Below are 24,165 nucleotides of genomic sequence, written 5' to 3'. Positions count from 1 at the left end.
TTATTACCGGATTTCTGTAGTTCTTTTTTGTAATATATGATTTTAGCTTCTTTGATAATATTTGTTAATTTATTCCTAAATTTAAGGTAAAACTCTTTTAATTTTACATTATGAGGATGTTTTCTGACTTGTAGGTGTAGGCGATCCCTATGTCTTATGGAGTTAATTATAGCGGTGCTAGACCAGGGTTTTAATTTTTTGGTTTTAGAGGAAAATGATATTTCAGATGAGGCTTTGTTTTTTAGATTATTTATTGTTTCTGTAAAATATTGAATTGATTTCTCAACATTTAGAAGTTTAGTTATTTCTGACCAATTATGACTTTGAATTAGATTAGCTAATTTGATATCGTCGATTTTTAATAATTTTAAAGGGTTTGCTGTATTGTTACGGTCATCTATTAAATTACCTATACTAAGTATAATTGGGTAGTGATCGGTTATATTTGAATGTACAATTATTGGTATTATATTAGCTAAAGACTTAGTTTTTACAAATATATGATCTATACATGTGTTTGTTGCAGGTCTTGTGATTTTATTAATTAGAGGAGAGAAATTGAATTGTGCCATTGCTAGCAAATAATCGTCCCTCATTTTTGATGATTTAAGCAGATCGATATTTAAATCCCCTAGTAAAATTTTATACTTAGCTGTTTTTAAATTAGAGTTATATAGTATTATGTCATTTAAATCATTCAAAGCTATATCAAAGTTACTATTGGGTGATCTGTAAAGCGAATAAATCAAGAAGTCTATTTTTGATTTTTTAAAGGTAATTTCTAATGTTGTTAAAGCATTTGAGTAAATTTCGGTTACAAGGACATCTTTCAGCGAATCTTTTAAGTAAACTACCACGCCATCGTTTTGATTTTTGTTGTTTGTAGTCGAGTGAGTTGTATAGCCATTCATTAAGAAGTTATTTGCAGAAACATTTTCTAAACCTAGCCAAGCTTCCGTAAGAACAATTACTTCAAATAGGTTATGTGTATGATGTATATAGTTAACAATGATTGTACAAAAGGAGATAAAAGAAATATTGAATAATAATTAATATAGAGTATAAAATGATATGTAAAAGTTATGTGTATGATTTTAATAATTACGAATTTTAGTTTTTTGAGTTTAAATGTTCATTTTGTGATTTGAGGGTGTGGATTGTATCTTCATTGTCGACACATATAATTTTCTCCGTTTCATTTTTACGTAGAAATATAAGGCCATTTTTTGTCCAGACAAATTGGAAGTTGAATTGTTTTCTAAAGTCTCTGGCTTCTTTGAAAAGCTTATTGCCTTTAGTAGTTAGGTTTTCTCTTATGTATATAGGGTTTTCTGGTAGCATATCTATATTTTTGTAGAGAATTTTCTTGCTACTTGGCGAGCTTTTAATATGTTTATTTTATCTTGGTGGTTCATAAAACTAACTATTATTCTTCTAGGACGTACGTTATTACGGTAGAAACCAATTCTATGACAATCGTTGATCATAGTGGTGTTTATATTTAAATTTAGTTCCTTACCGATTTTTTGAATAAGTAATGAGCAGTTTTCTGATTTATTTTCGGGTACTCCATCAATAATTATATCATTGGCAATTTGGCGGCGTTCAATAGATTCAATTTTGTTTTCTAGTAGAATTATTTGAGTTTTTAGTATTTTGTTTTCTGTAATGATACTATCAATAGCGCTAAACTTAGAGTTTAGATTATCAAAGTTGTTGCCAGTATCATCCTTGAAATTTTGAAAACTATCTCTAAGTTGAAGAATTATTTCTTTTATTTCGGATAAATCGACATTTCCTGAGTTGACATTATTTTCTAGTCGAAGAGAAGCTCTTTTAACGTTAGAACATTTTTGATATCTCCAAATAGTATCAGCTTCATTAAGATAATCCACATCATCCTTAGATAACTTTTGACACTTTGCATGCCAGGTCAAATTGCAATCATTGCATGTTATGGAAAGGGCAGTTGTTATGTTAACAGAACAACTATTGCATGTGGGCATCTTCAAATATTATAGAGAAATAATTTATAATGTATGGTAATAACAACGTAAACGTACGGACTAAATTAGCGATAAAGTGGCGATAAACGTAACGTTACACTACGACGGTCTAACGATAACTGATTATTGATTACCAATTTATTTACAATTTTAACAAGTTCAAAAAAACAATATTTTAAAGAATTAAATATTGTTAAGATCTGCATATAAACACATATATTTATAATTTGTCCAGTTTATCTTAGCCTGTGACATTCGTTTAAATTTGAAAAAATATCCTACAATTTAACCTGTTATCATCGGCGTCCTCTAAAATAACATCATTTTGACCAAACTACACATACAATAGTGGCATCATATAAAATAGTAAAAAGCAAATAAAGTGGTAAAAAAAAAATAAATAGTAAATAATAGTGGTCATTTTGGTCGATCAATTATTAATAATCAGTATTCAGTATTATTCAGCGTTTACAAAATAAAATTTAAATAAAACACAAATTAATTACTATAATCTTATTATTTTATTAATATATTATTATTATTAGTATATTATTATAGTATACATTGCTACTATAGTCTATAAAGTACTATAATATAGTAGCAATAATGCAATATAGTTAGTATAAACTATAAACTGTAACGTATAAACCACTGAAGACGGGTTAATTTATAATTTACATTTGACATTAGTACCTACATTTTTTCAATAAAATAAACATTTTTAATCTCTGTTATTGTTTGAAACTAAATAGTCACGTCGGCTTAGATGAACTGGATATATTTAACTAACATGCTGACTTAAATATATCGTATAATTTTTAAAGTTAAAATCGTTTTGTAGGTATAACGTATGAGAATAAATTATTACTGATTTATATTATGAACAGCTATATTATTGTACTTACGTAATTTTTCAGTTGACACCAACACGGCAACACGATCGGAGTGTAAATGAAAATTAAATCGTAATAACTAATAACTGATAATCGTACCCCTGGCTTTCAAAACAAATTATTTATTACTTTATGCACCATAGATAGACTATTGGTTTTGATGTAAAGATAAAGATAACGCCGTGTACCAGCTGAACTGATTTTGCATGCGAGCTGGCGAGCGGGCGACGCGATAATAATTATTCACTATTTTAAGAATGTTAAGTGTTTACGGGTTTCGGCTATAAATATAATCGAATAGAAACAAATAAACACTGATAAACACCACAAAATGTATTTATTTATGTTTATATACGGTTCCATAAAACTAAAACACAACATAATAATATTAATTTCTAAATTACTTCCTCTCAATAATATTCTATATTATACACGAACTATTTTCCGTGTTAATCAATTTATGTGTGTGATACCTTTTTTTTTTGTGTGTGTTTCCCTGAGGGCCCCAGAAAGGCAAGGGCCCCTAGGCAGCTGCCTAGTTTGCCTAGGCGGAAGTTCGGCCCTGAATCTAACCATTGGTCAATTATTACTTCGAAATCATTCGAATTTACTGGTACTGAACTTTTACTTGGAACATTCATTGTCAAATTAAAAATTTAAAAATTTAAAAAATATCGTATTGATAGACAAACTGTAGACCACACCGGCATGACTGATCAAATGTGTAATGTGTTAAATCCTTATCTTGTTTGCGTACAAAAACATAATAGTTAGATAATCAAAAGACTAAAAATAACCAATTGTGACCGGTAGTTTATACCAACGTACGGTCTGACAGACCGCTCTTAATATAAATGTTCTATTTCCGAGGAGAAAAAAAAAACATTAGACTATTAAACATTGCCAACTTAACTAGATGGCGATCATTTAAAGGTACTACAAAATAAAATAAAATTTACTACACTGGATAAATATTAAATTGTAAACAAATGTATAAGGCGGTCTGACAGACCGCACGTCGGTAGTTAAGGGTTAAAATTGAACGTCACTAGTCCGTTACATACCTATTCACCATCTATAGTACATCTATAATATTACCTTTAAATAACATTCAACTGTTACAACCTTAAAATGGAGAATAATTAAACTACTATGCAATGTTCACATATGTAATTACCTTGAGATGTTGATCATGGGAGCAACTAAGGGGAAAGGGGTTTCAAGCAGGGGCGTATTTAGAAATGTCTTAAGGGGGGGGGGGCACAAACAAAAAATTCAAATTTGCGTACATAAGGCATAGAATTGTATAATTTCTCATATAATAAAAATAAGTATAAAATACGGTGAATGGGGGAGGCACGGAATAACTAGTCCATTATACTACTTATATACCAGATTTTTTTCTTTAATTAAAATCTCTATATTTGAACGAGTATGGACCACTCTCCCATTGAAAAATTCTGTTCACGCTACTGATGTTGATTATTTAACTGTTATCGTTATTTTTTATGTTTTAGTTAAAATATAATTTATTCTTACTAAACAAAATTTAAATTAAATAATATACAAATTTGGTGAATATAATATTATATATTTTAATATTAAAAATGTAATAATATACAGTATATACTTAATATACATGAAAAAAACTTTTTTAGAATACTGAATATTAGTTATACACTTATACAATTAAAAACTGAATGTTGCCTAATTAAAGGTATATGTGATAACACAGTAAAATAATAATAATACATGAGGAAAACAGTTAATAAAAAATCAAATAAGAATAATAATAAAAAAAAAACAGTAGGTACTTCTACAATAAAGCAGTACATATAATATTATACTCGTATATGAATAAACACATTTATAATACTAAATAATTAAAAAATTATAAGATAAAAATTGAAAGTAGCCTTTTAAAGCTATAGGTGTGTGATAACACAGTAATATAATAATAATAGATAAGGAATACAATTAATAAAAACCAAATAAAAAAATAATAAAAAAAAAATTGTAGGTACTTCTACAATATATTGCCACATACCTACTGATAATATATTATATTTAATGATAAATATTGCTTTATTGCTTACAGTAAAGCAGTACATAATATACATAAAAAACATATTTATAATACTAAATAATTAAAAAGTTATAAGATTAAAAATTGAATGCAGCCCTTTAAAGGTATAATATGTGAGAACACAGTGAAATAATAATACTTATTACATTAGGGAACAGTTTATAAAAAATCAAACAAAATTAATTTAAAAAAAAATACAATACAGTTACAATAGGCATATAATATAGTATACTGACATAATGATCATTCTGAAAAACAACAAAACATATTAAATAAATATTTTTGTTATATTTCATACATATTATATTTCTATTAAATAAATGTATTATGACTTAATGTCATGGCAATAGCCTTATTTTCTGACACATTAACAAAAAAATATTTATACTTTATGTCATTTAAACTTAATTGCACTAAACTCGACTGTGAATTAAGATCAATTATTACAGTACCTATTATATCAGATGGAATTGGAATATCAAAATACCGAGATGATATAAAATTACAGACCATCAGAAAAATTGGCCCATCTTTAGTTTTAACAATATGTTTTACTGAAGCAATTTCATTAGTTTTTAACATAGTATAATTATTTTTGGGATCTTTTGTACTTATAAAGTAATTTGCAGAGTTTATAGTAACTGATTCGTAAAATGTATAACCTTGATTATTAGCTATTATTATGGATTTAATATCCATTTCACATTCTTTACCTAATTTATAATTTTCAATTTCAACTAAAGTGTTTAAAATATTCATTTTTTCTGTTATGCTGTTAGCAGCCTCTTGTAAAGGATAACGGGAGTGGCTAACTTTTTTTTTTTATAATTCCTAAGTAATTTTCAAATTTGAAAGCACTATAGTTATCTAGGCACCCATGTTTTTTAACGTAAAATAGTAAATATATTAAATTATGGACATTATAAGTTATAAATTATACCCCATAAATAGTTCTAAATTCTGTAATAAATTAAATTAGTAATTTATAAGCCAAGTCATTTTCAGTTATGCATATGTCTGGGGTAACTAATATTTTAATAGCGCATTGTAGTTTAAGAAAATGTAAATAAAATGATTTGTTTAGCCTCCCTTAAAATATTATTTGGCCTGTATATAACAACACATTTCTTAATTCAGTAACTTTATAGTTTTCTATATCGTTTAGTCCTCTTGGTAATCTAACAAACTCTGACGGAAAGTAATCTCTCAAACGTTTTAACTCAGAATCGCAATCATTGAGCTTATCAATGGATAATCTCACAGATTTTATTCCCCTAACCCAAAATTTTAATAGTCTTTTCATCACCCCTAAAAGAACCACATGCATATAATCTGATGGTATATCTTTAATCATATCAATGGGTAAGCGTTCTAATGGACTATACCCTTTATGATACTCTCATCAGACCTACTTCTAAAGGTAGTATCAGTTCTCAATGGGCTATTTACACCCAAAAATGTCATCCTTCTATCTTTAAATACTCCTTCCTCAGTGCATGTATTACAGTCCACGTGTGAATTGTGCCCTTTCACATTTAAAAGAGACGCCCTAGCCGGACAATCACATATCACATTACTAACATTTACATTCATAATTTTATTACTAACTTTAATTCCGCTATTTATTAACTCAACAGTTTCACTAACTAACATATTTAAGTAACTTTCAATGGATTCTGGCTTTTTTTTTTACTATAATATATACCTATTGCAAATACTACTTGAGATAATTGAGGAACATTAGATATTGCACAAAGTATTGGCCAAAACTGTTGTCTTGAACTTTTTGATAAGGGTAATCCATCATTATTTATGCTTAAATTAATTTCATTGAAATTGTCTAAGATATGTTTTTATGTGTCTATAAAATATTGCAACATTTTTTTTAATCCAAAATGAATGTATGTTCCTGGAGGTATTTCTACTATTGCATGAGATCTAGGTGTATTCATTAAAGTTCTAACATCAGTGGGTAAATCTAATCCCTCTGATTGCAAAATTTTCAACAATTTGTTAACATTATTTTTTGATGTATTAGATTCTAAAACCCACTGTTGGAGTTTTTCTTTTATATTAGGAACATAAACTGGATTATTTACTTTAACATGGCTACTGCATGTAACAGGAATTTTTGGTTGTGGTTCTGATTCAGGCTGTTGTGCTCGTCCGGGTTATTCCGTTCGAACGTTGTTTTTTCGGTAGTGTGAGGTTCAATTTTTGTTAGGAGAAAGTACAACAAACAGTTATAAGAATTTTTATACTAATATAATTTTAATGTGAGTCCAAATATTTAATTCAACGCACAATTCGTTAATGGTCGTCGAGACGACGTACAGTTTTAAGAGTGCTGGATCGACTGACTCTCTGGCTCGCTCGTGAATTCCGCGTACACTATTCTGTGAGTCGCCTACACATTATTCGTTATCGACAGACTACAATAATATACTCTTATAATTAATATACAATAGACTTATACTATATACTAATAGCTAATGCGTATATAACACCCCCCGGGTTAGACGGAAGATCATGGCCTTATGTTTAAAGAACTATTTTGGGTGATGATTTTCCTTCATCTAGAGCTAGTTCGAGTTCTGTGTTGGTTGGATCCGTCGAACTCGGTTGGTTTACATGTTTTACTTTATATTTGTATACTATTATTATGCTTAAGATAGATATTATGATTAACAGTGTACAGATGCAAATTACAAAATTGAAATTTCTTAGAATTGACTCATTATTTGTGCAATTCTGAGTGACAATTTGATTTCCTTTGTAATTTTCGAAAATAGATTCCGAAGGTGTTCGCGCACTGAGACCAAAAAAACCCAGCATATCAAGATGTTCACGTCCCGAGACCAAAGTCCAACCGATATGTGTGAACTGGCCGTGTCGTCCCCTCCGCCTGCTAGTGTATTGTCAACGATAACGTACATCCAAGGCGGACAAGACACTTGACCAGTTCAGTTGTCCAACGACCTTTGCCACCTTTTACGGCCTGTCGTTCTCCCAGGTGTCTGACCGATTTACGGATCGCCGTCACGCTGTCACCGCTTGCTCGCGGTCGCTTTGTTCGCGTGCTTCATAGTGTCGCCGAAGTTTTGTCATCGCATCCACCGTTGTGCCGAAGTTTTGTCACCGTCTCCACCGTTGTGCCGCACATATTTTATACTACATCGCTGCGGACTGTGCTCCGTTTACTATTATAATTAACTATTTAAGTTATTGGATAACGGTTGTTGACGTGGGTCAGATAAGCCGCAAGAAAAGTGATAACATGTACGCAGGGGTCCAACTGCCGCCGTCACTTGTCTCCCGTAGAAACCGTCAACTCGTCACCATTTACCACGGTCGTCGGAGACGCGTAAATATTGTTTATCGTATTATCTTATTATCATTATATTTGTATTATCACTTGTGTTGATATTATTATTTTCTTATTTTTTGTAATATTATATTTTATACTTCGTGTGATCTGTTCAAAGAGACGTCTTTGACAGTTGGCATTTTTTTCTTATTATATATAGTCTTATTGGCAAACAATAAATTATTGTGTGTTTTGCCATACAGTTATTATTATTATATTTAATGGTGTAGTTGATGTGGTCAATAACCAACAAACCAACCACTCCTTTTAATTTACTATAGGTCTTGCCATTTGATTATTATTGTTGTCAACTCGGTGGTGTAGTCATTGAGACCGACCACTACGGTTGTAGGAGTCTCATGACCAAACAGAAGGTATTCAATTGTTTATATTAAGAGATTTGCGAGTGTAGCGAAATATATTTATGCTCGGTACAATATCTGAATCTATATTAGAATATATGGTTCTGAACGGTATCATGTGGTAACCTCCAGACGCAGCCGAACATTGTTCGCTAAGTGATATAATTCCTGTACCAAAAATTTGTTTAATAATTTGCTTCTGATCTGAACAAGAAATAATTAAATTTTGTTGATTTACTGTATACAACCACGAATTTGTTGACATTAATTTATGGAAAATACTGTATTTTATTGACGTGTATTTAACCTTACAAACATTATCGATGTTGGACAAATTTGTATTAGTGATTAACTTTATTTCACAGTCCTCAGATGTCCAGGGCGGAAAGGCGGAGAAGTCCACCTGGGCCGGTAAATTTAGGGGCTCTAAATTTAAATTATAAATTTGTGATATTATGGTAAATCGTAAATTAGCCGTTTGTCATACAGCGTATTATTTTAGTTTCGTATCCACTATAATCAATAATCATATTATAGTGTTATTATATAATTCAGTTATCAGCTTAGTGTGTTGGTATCATAGATAATACATAATGGATAGGCCCTGTGTATACTAGTTACATAGCGGGCAGCGTTCCCGAATAAAGAAGAGAGACAGCAATATAAAAATCGTATCTTCTATCCTACTCAGCAAAAAAATTATCTTTTCTTCCATGGTTTGTGTGTTTTGCCATGCGTGTTATAGCACAGAACACTGATAATTGATAACCGATATTATATATCACTTGCATTTTGCGATTTGAATCGTGCGTTTAACGTGGACTTAAGTCTTAATTGTTATACGTTTTCTTTTATTACTTTAAGTGTTAATTATTGAAGTTTAACTTTCGTTAATAACCAGTCCATCAATTTAATAGTATTTTAGTTCTACTAAATATATTTTAATGGTGTACTCAGTGAAATGTGTGGTCTGTGGACTTAAAAATGTGGATGCTCCAAGCATTTCATTTCATTTGTAAGTATTTAAACTATTTTAGCTGTTATTATATGATATTCTCGTTTATTTATTTATTTTTCTTTGTTGCTCATACTATTCCAATTTGTTTTCACAGTTTTCCGAAAACTGAAGAAAAGATACGTTTATGGTCAAATTCTCTTGGACTGCAGGTCAAACTATTGAAAAAGAATAGTAAAATATGTTCATTGCATTTTAAAACCTCTGACTATCTTATGAGTACTAGTCGTAAAATTTTAATGTCAAATGCTCTACCAACATTAGCTGCGTCAACTACAAATGATGTTGAAATGTAATGATTTTTTGGGTGTGACTAAATTTGCCTTGATTGTTTATAATAATACTTGATAATTATTTCAGTGAATATTGTAGTATGAATACACAGTCTGCATCACCTAATAGCTATCCGTGTACATCTTCGTCTGTTGAAACGGTGACTATTACAGATTTGGGTGTTGACGTACTTGATTGGTATGTATTTTCAATTAACTTATTATTTTAAATATTGTACTATCTTGAACGTTTAATGTTTTAGTAGTCAAACTGATGATGATGATATTGACAATTCCATCGTTTGTACAACTTCTCTACAAAACGAATCAACTTCTGATGTAGCAGATTTTGATAAGCACAAACGGTATGTATAGTAAATATATTATATGAATTGAATTATTGACTTATTTGCTTAATATTTTAGTGATCCAATCTCAGAAGATGAAATGGCTACTCCAAAAATAAGAAAATGTTGGTCTTCTTCGATAATCGGTGATATGACTCACGAACATTTTTCTACACCACGAAAAGCTAAACGCAATTTCGCTGTAGTTAAAAACACGGTCAAAAGATTGAGTTATTCAAATAAATTATTAAATCAAAAAAATAAACGTTTATTAAAAAAAGTTGAATCTCTTAATGATGTTATTGGTCAATTGGAGAATAAATCTCTGTTAAATGAGTCAACAGCGAATACTATAAAGGTAATTAAAAATCGGTTTACCTTTTAAATAGTGATGGGTCGAACCCTGTTTTTTTAAATCGAACCGAACTTTAAATTATTTTTTCGAACCCGAACCGAACCGAACCTTCATATTTTTTACCGAACCGAACCTAGAATCATTTTAAGTTGAACTCTAACTCGAACTTAATACTTTTTATCATTATTATTGTAAATGGTACGTAAAGTGCCTGTCACAGCTTATAACTTTCTATCGCTATAATAGTCTAATTATCTATAAATAATGATTATCAATTTTTATTTTTTTTTAATAACTTGAAGAATTATACAAATATTTGGTCTTTGAACTATCGTGGCCAGTAAGTGTGGTTTGAAAAATATTTTCAAGTTCGATTTTTGAACAGTAAAAGATGTTTGATAGTTCGGTTCGAATTTTTTTCATGCTGAGTTCGAATTTCGAACCGAACCGAACATCAAGGGTTCACTACTTTTAAAATGTCCTTACTCATATAATTATAACTTGATGTTGGATTATATATATTATTTAATATCTTTGTAAATATATACAGTACCGGATCTACAAATTATGTAACCCGGGGCATGGGCCCGGATCGCCTCTCTATAAATCCTGTACTGAATATATATTATATGTTTATTATATGTTAATACATATGTATTATCTATGGCTTTAACAATCTGCCATTGTTCATGTCTACACTTGTCTGATGTAAATGTGATCGCACAGGCAAGCTTTAAAAAATTTTTTACTTTTATAATTAAAACAAACAAATCTTTTTATTTTATCAATAGTTAATTCTAATACCTATTAGTTATTACTATAATTGTTTATTAATATTACAACATTTATTATTACATTTTATTTAAATATTATCTGAATTACTAACAAATTAGATAATATTTAAATAAATATTGGTAATAACTGTTATAATATTTATATTCTATTATATATTTTAGGCGTTAGGGTCAGATGTATTAGAAAATATTGTTAAAGATATTTTAAATGGCAAGAAAAGAAAGTTTTGTCCAGAGCTGAGAAAATTTGCAGTAACCCTTCAATACTATTCTCCACGAGCGTACACATACGTACGTAAAACATTTAAAAACATGTTACCTCATCCTCGAACGTTGCGTAAATGGTATACAGTTGTCAATGGTAAACCAGGATTTACATATGAAGAATTTGTTGTGTTAAAATATAAATGCGATGCTGGTCCTGTTTATTGCAACATTACTGTAGATGAGATGTGCATCAAGAAGCATGTAGAAGTAGACACCCAAAATAACGTTTTTGGATACATTGATTTGGGTACTGGAAAACATACAGATGATGGAGATAATCTTCCACTTGCTAGAAATGCACTTGTTTTTCTAGTGGTTGGCCTGAATGGCTACTGGAAATTACCCATAGCATACTTCTTGATTGATGGAATGACAGGAGCAGAACGAGGAAATCTTTTAACGAAGGCCATAGAACTGATTTCGGAAACTGGAGCCAATATAAATTCAGTTACATTTGATGGAACATATGTAAATACATCTATGTGCACTTCATTAGGAGCTTGTTTTGAACTAGCAAATTCAAAACCTTTTTTTTTTGAACCCTATCACAAAAGAAAAAATATTTGCTTTCTATGATCCAGCGCATATGATTAAACTCATTCGAAATACTTTGGGCGACAAAAAAAATATTATAAATGGTAAAAACGAAATGATCAAATGGGAGTATATATCAAAATTATATGAAAAAGAAAAAGAAGAAGGTCTAAGGGCTGGTACAAAATTAACTTCTAAACATATTTACTATGGAAATCATAAAATGAATGTACGTTTAGCTGCTCAAGTACTAAGTACTTGTGTTTCAGATGCTCTGCTTTTTACCAAAACAAAGGACTCGTCATTTGATGGATGCAATGCAACTGCTGAGTTTTGTTTGATGTTTAACAATGCATTTGATATCCTTAACGCTCGTAAAAAATTATCAAATACACCTTTTAATGGAGCAATTACTGAAGGTAATGTCAAAAGATATGAAGCATTTTATGAAAAATTTAAAATTTATGTTGCTCAATTAAAATTTGAAGATGGTACACTAGTAATCAATTCAAAAAGAAAGACTGGATCCATAGGTCTTATTTTGGGTTTAAAAAATGCATTAGACTTGTATAACGTTTTAATAGAAAAAGGTGATTTGTCATATTTAATAACGTACAAATTAAGTCAAGATCACTTAGAGACATTTTTTAGTGCTCTTAGAAGCCGTGGTGGATATAACGACAATCCCACATGCAGGCAGTTCCAGGCTTCGTATATTAGGTTGTTAATACACAATGAAATTATAGCTTCACCATATGGAAACTGCTCAATTTTAGACTCTACATCAATTACAACTCCGCAGACTCACCTTCCAAATAGTATTGAGGAAAATAATTTATTAATCTCAATATCGGATGAACAACTATTTAGCAGTATCTCAAATTTAAGTCCATTCATCGAAGATATTACTTCATATATAGCTGGATTTATTGCTAAAAAATTGGAAACTAAATTAAAGTGTGAATATTGTATAAAAGAAATCTATGGACCACATCAAATTAGTAACCTAGAAACAATCAAAGACCGAGGCCGACTTAAGAAACCAAGTAAAAATGTTGTGAAGGTATGTCAGACTGCAGAACAAGTTTTCCGGAAATATTCCAAAAGTGTAGCATTCTCCAAAAGAGATCGAGAAATATTAGTTCTAAAATTAAAAACTAATATTGATGTATCAATATTTAATCAAATGGAATGTGTAAATCATAATCTACATTTAGATTTACTCAATTTTGAAACCCACCGAGATTTTCTTATAAAAACAATTGGTCTCAAATATTTTAACATAAGAATTTTTCATGAAATAAGAAAGTTAAACGATTCATGCAAAATTCGTCAAAAGCTTACTAAAATTATTCATTTTAGAAATTAATAAATATCACGATTCTTCAATATTTATGTAAATATTAATGTTTATACTACGTAGTGTTATACTATTTAGTGATGTATTTGTCGTAGGCATATAAGTAGGTACTTATGTTAATTTTCCAAGGTAAAACCAATGAAACTCTTATTTTTATTTAATAATAATTAATAATATATATAGCACTCACTATACTCGGTACTAGTACCATATAAGACTATAGGGTATATAATATATTCGTACTATCGTCTTCATCTATCATACCTAATTAATTAGTAATTACCTATATATATTTATGATTTAATTTTTAAAACAATAGTATCAATGTGCACGAATTTAAATATATTTCATATAACTATGAGTTTTACATATTAGTAAATAATACATAGTTTTTTTTATTTAAAATAGCAATAAATAATTAATAGAAAATATAGTTAAATGTTTAAGATAATACAAAATGTTTCATTTGTATTATTTGCCTGACTTTAAATAGGAATTTAGTTAAATGCCTAGTCATTTTATTAAATTACTAGGCATTCGGCTAAGTTTCTAGGCGGATAGTGAAATTGCTTAAAAATTAAATTCTTTGACTATATTATGCCAAGGCATTTAATAAAATGCCTGTTTTGAGTGTTATGACTATATGCTTACGACATATTCACTTCTGTTATAAAAAATTCAAATTTCAATTAATTTTCATGGAAGGATATTTTTGAAATATCATGGAGTGTAAACTATTTTGCTGAGTGAGACAGAAGATAGAAGAACGTCTGATAACCAATATGGCCTATCCATTATGTATTATCTATGGTTGGTATTGTTGTTGTTAATGAGTATATTAAGCTATTAATATCCGTATTTTTAAAATTGTTGGTCCAACTTCAAGATATCTCCAAACAAAAGGTTTAGATTTATTAACTGCATGGAATATGATCGAGTCTGTTAAGTTAGAAATCTCAAAAATAGATTTTGAAAGTGTTTATAACGAAGCTTACTTATTTTCAAAGAAAATTAACAAACAATTTTCCAATTTACACCTTCCTGAAGACATCATTGTTGAAGACCAACTGCCAACCTCTAAAGTATGTAGAAAAAAAAATTATATGATGAAATATGTGAAGACCAAGTTCCAACTAACCCAAAAGAAAAATTTAGAGTAATAATTGATCAAATATTAAGCAGCCTAAATCAAAGGTTTTCAAACAATAGCAATTTAATTGCAGATATTCAGTATTTAATTCCAAAGAATTTTAACCTTGGTGAAAATATGCCAGATAATGCTTTAACACATATAGCTGACCTAATTAATATTAAAAATGAAGATTTATAAATGGAGTTACAAAATTTTTCTATAATTTATCCTAATTTAACAACATCAGTTGTGGAAAGAACTAAATATATATACAAACAAAGCACAAAAAATATTACCAACAGTGAGAAGTCTAGTGATGAATCATCAGGGGAAGTTAGTGATGGAGAAAATATAATCTCTGATGTTTTTTATGAGTAAAATTTAAATGAATTTAGTTTGTTTTGCTTGTAAAATTGAATTAATTCATATTTAATTTGTTCATCGATTTCAGGTAATAATTTGTATTATAAATTATTTGTATTTTATAAATGCAAATTATCCGAATTTGATGAAATCCACAGTAAGCAGAGCTGTTTAATTTGTGTATATAAAATACTATATTCTTTAAACATGCATGTTTCTGCATACAGTAATTTATGTACGGCATATAAATATTTTTTAACTTTGTCTGTAACTGAAGTTAACTGCGAGAGAACATTTAGCAAACTTAAGATTATAAAATCCCGTCTTCGTTCTAGTTTATGTCAAGAAAACTTAGAAGCCCTAATTATTATGTCAGTAGAGAGACAACTATTAGAAGACATTGACATATCTGAAGTTGAAGAATATCTTAAAAATAGCTCAAGTTTAATGTATAAAATGTTATCCTAAACTTATATTATATTATGTTGTTCCTTAATAAAAAATTGTTAACTTTTTTTCACCTACCTACATTGATTTATTTTCCTCGTATTAAAGTAATAATTAAATTATTTTACTATTTACCTATATAAGGAATTATCATTTATTTTATATTACAAACAATAGCGTAGGAATAAACATGGTTAATAATCAATAGAGATAAAAGTATTACTAATACTGCTATTTAGGTGTGGCTACAATCAGTGGCGTATTTTGTATGCTTTTTAGGGGGGTGTCCAGTTAATATAGGTAATAGGTATATACTTATTTGTTAATTGGTGGCAATATTTCTCTGTTTTACGTCTAATACTACTAAGTTCATAATATACTCATCAAATATTGTAATGAAACATTTTTTATTTATTTAATTAAAAGTAGTAAATAGTAAGTTAATAAAAATAATTTTTAAAATAGAAAATAATAAATACACTTAAAATTATTATATAAATTAATATTTAAATAATAAATTCAAGACGCCTTTTTTTTAAGCTCAATTCCTTCATAACATCATCAGTAGTAATTTGTTCATTTCTGTGAATCGATAACATGGCCAAACCATTTAATCTCTTCTATAATAAAATTTAAAATATATTAGTTTTAAATAAATAAAATAAACTATTCATAAATTATATTTACTTGAGATATCGTGTTTCGTAAGTAAGTCTTTATTCTTTTTAAATTTGAAAAGGTTCTCTCATTCGATGATGAAGAAACTGGTAATGTTGCAAAGATTTGTAGCAATTTAAAAACATTTGGATATATTTCTTGATTGCATAGTATTATTGCTTCCATTGCGTTTTTTGGTAAATTACAAGTCTCAACATTTTTTAAACGTCTTTGCCATAGTTTATATTCTGATAATAAAATAGAATCTTGACATTCACTTAAATCAGTCGTGTAAGTTTTTGCCAACTTCAAAAATGTCGTTTCATTTTGTTCAACAGATATTAGCGATTTAAAATCTAAAATTGTATTTTTGTGGTCGATGAATCTTGATTTTAGTTGTTCGATGAATGTATCTAAATAAGGTATAAATACGCTTATTCGAAAATAGGTTTCTGGTGATTCAGTGACAATATTAACTCTATTTTTTTGTCTGCCTGTTATTCTTGGCATAGATATATCTACATTAAATGTATTTGCTAAACCTTTTGAATCTTCAAAAATAGCATGAAATTCAATATCTACATTTGTTCGTAATGTCTGAAATTCTTTTAAGGTATCTTCGGCAAGGCTCATAGCTTCTACTAAATCTATATTTATCCGTTGTAATTGTTTTGATAATGGCAGTCCAAGACCAAATCCTTTAGCTACAATATGTAAACAGATAATAAATTCACCTTGTAATATGGAAGAACGCAAATTACTCGCTTGTGTAGATGTGTCTGAATCCGCCCAGTTAGAAATTAAGTCCAATGATTTAATAATACACTCAAAAAGTTCTAGAAAATCATTTACAGCATGATACCGTTCTATCCACCGAGTAGAGCATAGTCGTTTTAAAGATTTTTTTGTAATATTATACTCTTTAAATTCTTCAATTGCATTATTTAAAACATCTTTACGCTTCGGATAAATAAAAAAATCTCTAGTTTTTGAAATTGTCCCTAAACAATTCCTTATTCCTTGTACTGAGCAGGAATTAGATACAGAAAGATTTAATACATGTGCTGCGCAATGAATGTACAAGGCAAGTGGATAACTTTTGCGAATTACCGCTTGAACTCCATTGAATGCACCAGACATTGTAGAGGCACCATCGTATCCTTGTCCCCTCATATATTTCAAATCAATTCCAAATGCATGTAAACTATTTAATATTATGTTTGCTAAACCTATACCGGTCATGTCTGTTGTAGGGACAAATTGAAGAAAATCTTCATGGAGTACCTTAGTTTCAATATTTAAATATCTTACACATAAAGAAATCTGTTCTATGCCAGAGATATCTGCTGTTTCATCGGCAAGAATAGTGAAACATTTTTGAGAATTTACTCTTGTGACAATTTTTTTTAAAATAATATGATTGCAAGATTCTATTATTTCATTTTGAATTATAGGACTTATATACTTAATATTACCAGAAGATTCTAAAAATGATTTTAAGTCTGGATCTCCTTGTGCTCTATATCGAAGTATTTCTCGGAAGTTACCTTCATTTTTGTCAAGATGGACATTGTCAGCTTCTTCAATAGTTATTTTCCCTGAATCTCTATGACCTCTAAGGGAAATATTTTGTTTACCACATAATATAATTGTTTGAATTATTGGAATTATATTCTTTCGATTCTTTTCAATTTGATGTACTCTGCCTTTTTCTAATTTAGAAATTATAGATTGAGAAGGATTTTTTTGAACTTCAAGAAAATGATCAGCGCTACATACACAAGTTTTATGATATTCCCGATTTGAGTGTTCTTTGAAATCTTCTATTGCCTTTCTCCAGTTATTATATTTATTTTTTACTAGAGCACCTAATCCCTGAGAATTATGTCCATCAGACTTAGAGAAACTTACACATATTTTACAGTAAGCTCCGTTTTCTTTAGCTGAATATACCAGCCAAGGAAATTTTAAAAGCCAGGAATATTGAAATTTTAAATGTTTTATTTTGTACAATGTATGATTTTGATGGAAATTTGTAATCTATTTGTGGAACCCAAATTTGTGTCAATACAATAGCTATTTCTTTTTCGGTTAATGTTCGATTAATATAGAATCCAATATCACGACAATTATAATCAGTATCAATGGTTAATTGGGAATCATAACTTAATGGGTTAATATTTGGAACAGTTAATGATTGTTCATTGGAATCCATTATTTTAGACGACTTTTTAAACTCACTTGATACAGTAGACGGTGATAGTTCTCGTTTGGACTGTATCTTAAAGAAAGAAGTTATAGAATTTTGATTTTTTTGTGACATTTCAATTAATATTTAATTCAATCTCTATTCTCTTTACTTTATATCTGAAATAATTATAATACAAAAATTGTATTTTCTAGGTCATAATAGTTTTATAATTAAAAATGCATGATGGATGGTTATTCTAAGTCTAACGCTCATGTGAATATGTGATCCTAGTCTTAATACTTAAATAATAATAAAGCAACGAGAAAAAATGACTTAAAAATATCACGATTCTATATAATTTAGATAAAGAACATCATATAATATGCCTATTATTAGTTTGAAAAATACTTAATTATAATGTTTTAATTTTAATGAATATTAATTTACGAATTATGTGCACTTGTGAAAAATAAATATTACAAATAATATACTCACCAATGACAATAATATGATAATATTACTATTTCACTGTATATTTTATCTGCATTGTTTCTTCGACGACGATTAAATGAAAAATGATTCAAATTCAATTGATAAATAATAATATGTTTTAAAATAAATGTACATGGACATTTAAAATCCAACGTATTAATATATATTAAAAAAAAACATCATTGTAATATATTTATATCTAAATATACACAAAAAACAAGTAACACAGACGCTTGAAGGCACGGGCCACGGAGCCGCAAGATAAAAATATAAATTGCATGTATAAAAATAACATAATATCATTTAAACATATTAATATACATTAGTACCTATATAGTAATCATCATCGATCACAATAATTTAATAATTATTACTATATATTTTGTTTGTTACATTCGATATCAGTGGTGCTATAAAAATAACAGTTTTATAAATAATTAAAACTATAATAGGATAATAAGTACATTATTTAAAACTAAATTTATTTTTTTCCGAATTAGTTTAGGACTTTATATAATATTAAAATAGTTCATAACGAATCACATATTTTTATTTGTCAAATTCCCTTTAAAATTTATCAAAATTAAAGATTGAATTTTTTTTTTTTTTTGGTTTGGGGGGTGTCCAGACACCGTGGACACCCCCCCAAAATACGCCACTGGCTACAATATTCAAATTAGAAAACTAACATGTTTTTTTAGTAGGAGGGGGAAGCGCGACAGCATCACCATTTTTACACCTACGATAATAAAGATATTATTATTATTATTATTATAATTATACTTTTGGGCCGGTATATTTCATCTCCACCTGGGCTGATATACTCCCAGTCCGCCCCTGCAGATGTCATTACTCTTTTTTTGTATAAAAGATTTTTACATATTTTATAATGTTTTGTGTCGTAGCACATGTTAAATTCATTTTGATCTAAGTTCACATAATATTCTTGGTCAATCGTTAAAGCTATATACTTAATCCTAGGTTTAATTAACATAAAAAAGTTGTTTTCTACTAACACTGGGTTAGGGATAATATTATATAAACTATATAAACTACTAGAAACTATTGGAATAGTGTTATTAAACATAATTACATCATTACTTCAAACAATATTTGTTTGCATAATTTTAAAAATTTCTGACATATCCGATAGGTCTAGTTTTACCGGGATGTCGAGGTTAGACGGAAGATTTAATTTAATTATTTTAATTTCTTCTAATAACTGAGCTGAGGATATAACTAATGGGGGAAGTTTTCCCTGTATAACAAAATGCAAGATTTGGTTTACCCTCGCCAATTCTAAAGAATATTGGTTATAAATTGTTTCTAAATTTAGAATTTGATTTACTATAATTATCTCAATATTTTTATCGTTAAGAGGCCGTTCTGGTAAAAGTGAAACGTATACAACGCTCAAGAGATGGCGTTGAATTTCATATCGCCGCGGCGGCGGTCACCCGTAACCACGCCCACTTTTACCAAAGAGGGGCTACGCGCAATAGTCTCGGGAGCGGCACATTATTATTTCACGGACCGCCGTCTAGAACGTTTCGTATCAATACGGTCACTTACGTAATTTAAATATGATACGGGCGCGCGTTCACAAACGAGGCCGTTCTGGTAGCGAAAAATCGACCGTAAAAAACATGCTTTCGTATTTCCCATTTTCCTCAGCTCTCAATAGTCGTAGAAACATGATTTATACACCAAAATAAACTTGAGAAGTTCCTCTAGATGATCTCGTTCCAGATTTTTGAATTCTTTTTTCAAACCGGAGATATTTGCATTTGAAATTTTTAAAAAATCACATAAAATAGAAAAAAAAGATGTCAAAAATCTGGAACGAAATAAATTAACTAAACAATCTCTTTTACAACATAGTTCTAATTTATATTTATTGCATTATTACTTTAGATATGACATATAAAATAATAAATATATATTATATATATAAATACATATAAATGTATGTTAATTAATAAATGACAATACAATTTGTTAGGTTTTTAACTTGCGATAATAGTATACATTTTTAATAATATAATTGATTTAAATACAACATTTAGATTAAAGATAATTTTTATAATTGATAATTTAAATTAATATTAGTATTCACAGATAATGGATAACTTACGTATAATATTATAATATATATTTTTTTAATGAAATGTCATTATAGTTATAATGTACATATACATATTATATATTATGTAAAAAGGTCATAATTAAATGTAAAATAATAAAACAAAATATAATGTATAACAATTCAATGATAATATAATAGCTTATTGCCGTCATCAATACAAAAAATATAAACATACGTTACAAATATAATTACAATACAAATAAAATATTAAATGTACAAACAAATTAAACAAATTAATTATTAATCAATACATTTGATACTGATTTTTATCACTTAAATTTTAAATAATTATTTTTTCATTTTTTTACTTTATACCATTTCGTGCTGTAAATTTGGATAAATATTTATTTTATTTTTTTGACATTGAAAGGTTTTTATTTCTAACGAGTCTTCATCAAACTCTTTATTTTTTGAATAGTTATTTTTATTATACCTAAGTATTAAATGATGAGTAATGCTAGAAAAAAAACAACCTAAAAGCTTCGTACTCCACCCAAAAGTTTTATACAAAAAAGTAATATTAATACCCGTATCGACGAGTGTTAATGTAACTTTTACGACAAACAATATCCCCATTAACCCCGATACAAAAGTCCCAATTGTAGTAAACCAACCCCATAATTTAAATAATTTGTCTTCAACCATTTTTCCTAGTGAATTTTCGTCTATCAAATATTTAAATTGAAGGCCTTGGCTTACTGTTTCGTAACCCATAGATTGTCTAATTATATTATTTTTGACAGCGTCCACTTCTTGGGGATATATTATATGTTGTTGGAAAGCTTTCATTGTATCTTTTGTATAAATACCGGAATTCATGAGAAAATCTAAGCTTTTGTATGTCCACGTCCATGCCGTATTTGGTTTTAATTTCTGTGGCGTTTTTATTTCTTGAATATTTGGAAAAAATCCATACCAATTTCCATCTAAATTAAACGCAGGTGGGAATAATGAATTGCAATTAATTTGCGTTCCATATTTTTGTAAAGTATGCGTTTTTGGAGCCATGTAATAAGTTTTGTTATTATACAAAACTGTTAATTCATTGTAACACGACGTGTCTTTTTTAGTTACCTCGACACTAACTTTTTTACATTTTATTAAATAAATTATTTCGGCGTGCTTGACGGCAGTGAATCCAGGCCCTCCACCCATAATATATGCAAACTCGGGAAGATTGTTTGAGGCTAAGGTAAGTCTTTGCTGTAATAATTGCCGTTCAAGCACACATTGTTTTTGTAATAAATCATTATATAATGCTGTTATTGTTGATTTAAAAAAATTTTCAACGTATACAAATTTTGTATTTACATACGCTATTAAATCAGTGTTTTGCGGAGAAATTGATTTTATATGAAAATTATTTAAAAACATGGTATCCGTAAGAATGAGTAATTGTGTATGTTCTGTTTGAATTACAGGGATTTCACAAGCGAATGTTTTTTTAATTTTTTTGAGAGCAAACACTATTTTGTCTGTCTCTACGATATACGTATATAAAGTCGAGTTGTCGTTAGTGATCGAGGTAATTAACGATGCTGGACCGTCAAATAGAACAACAAAATCTTGTTCTTCACAATTATAATGATTGTTTGTCCATACAGTTTCGCCTTTAAACGTATCAACACCATAATTATCAGATAATTTCATTTTTGTACCCGACGGAAGAATAAGGGTGTTGTCTTTACTGTTTGCTATCGCCGTACCTTCTGATAAATATATTTTAAATTTGGCCTGTACTATAACGTTTTCCCATTCTCCCCTATTTGATTTATAATTGGTGCCTTTACAATTTCCAAATCTGTCCAGAGATCCCGCTACTGTGTGCGATATTAATGTTGTTTCATTCATTTGCAAATCCGTTACTAAACCTCCCAGGGGAAAAGTAAAGGATCGTTTTTGATGAATTTCCCAACATCGAGCATTTCCTAATTCTACTATTTCAGAAAAATACCCTCCCTCTACGGCTTGCGCGTCTTCAAATATCGAGCATCTAGTTATTAAATAATCAACTGATATGAAACACGATTTAAAATGAACAGGGTAGGTTTCAATCCTTTGTAGCAATTGTATTCTTGGTACCTGTTGTGTTTTTGATGGTATTGGAAAATCGCAGTTATCCACTTCTAAACTGTTAAACGACGTAACATTTTGAGCAGGCCCATCACAATCGTACGCAATGAATTCGGATTCATTAAAATGTATAATGGTAATGATAACAAGTATTATATTTTTGATATACATGTTGATTGTTGATTGTTTAACCTATAAAATTTAAAAGTAAATAAATTAACTAAAGAAAATAAATATTATCCATAAGTATGACTCAGAAATGGATGTATTAAAAATTAATCAAAAAAGCATGCATTTATACACACTTAAAATTGCTAAAATATGTCTTTATCAAATGTAAATATCGAATAGAATTAAAAAATAATAATAAATACTTATTAAATAATACAATTTTACTTTGAATTCGTGTTTATTACAAATTTAATATAAACATTTAGTTATTAATAATATATATTTTTCACCTAATATATTTAAAAATAAAACTAAAATTATTATAGTTGTAGTAAAAATGTATAAAATAATATAAATGTATATATTTGTAAATTTATTTCAAATATACACGTCAATCGACGAAATTAGTGTGTATTTAAAATACATAAAATCTATTATTTGTAAAGTATATTAATTTATTGTTTTGTTATTGAAATTTAGTAATAAAAATTAATAAGCTGAAAATTAAAAAAAAAACTGGAAATATACAAAAAAGTTAAAATGAAATTTTGTAGTACCTATTTAGATTTGTTGAGATGTAATACAAATTTTTATTGCTTTAGTTTTTTTTTTTGACTATTTAGTAAGAATATAAAAATGCATAAATTTCTGGTGCCTATTCGTAAAATATAAATAATACAATAATAAGTATTTACGCTTACTTGAAAAGTTGAAAATGTCGTAACGCTGGTCCAGAACGTGAAAAGTGATTTGATGTTTGATTTGTAACTATTGTCTTGTAGACTAAATGATTTCCACAGTGGACAACAAATTTATAACCTTTTTTTTAGCTGTT

General features: G+C 28.5%; 2 protein-coding genes across 2 annotated transcripts; both read right to left on the bottom strand.

The window, feature by feature from the left end:
* Positions 1–1,110: 1,110 nt before the first annotated feature.
* LOC132925953 (uncharacterized) lies at positions 1,111–2,006 on the bottom strand. The gene is given in 2 exon segments (XM_060990308.1): positions 1,111–1,355; positions 1,358–2,006. Coding segments are annotated over 2 exon segments (894 nt in total).
* A 14,100-nt stretch (positions 2,007–16,106) lies between these two features.
* LOC132923942 (52 kDa repressor of the inhibitor of the protein kinase-like) lies at positions 16,107–17,051 on the bottom strand. Its single transcript, XM_060987955.1, has 2 exons — positions 16,288–17,051; positions 16,107–16,220 (listed from the first exon to the last, which is right to left on the bottom strand). Exons 1-2 carry the CDS (start codon positions 16,888–16,890, stop codon positions 16,107–16,109), a joined length of 717 nt encoding a protein of 238 aa, XP_060843938.1. The 5' UTR covers positions 16,891–17,051.
* Positions 17,052–24,165: the final 7,114 nt, after the last annotated feature.

The sequence above is a fragment of the Rhopalosiphum padi genome, chromosome 3 (genome assembly GCF_020882245.1).
Source record: "Rhopalosiphum padi isolate XX-2018 chromosome 3, ASM2088224v1, whole genome shotgun sequence".
NCBI classification, from domain to species: domain Eukaryota; kingdom Metazoa; phylum Arthropoda; class Insecta; order Hemiptera; family Aphididae; genus Rhopalosiphum; species Rhopalosiphum padi.
Note: the sequence above shows the minus strand (reverse complement) of the source record. Positions and strands in the feature narration are given on the sequence as shown.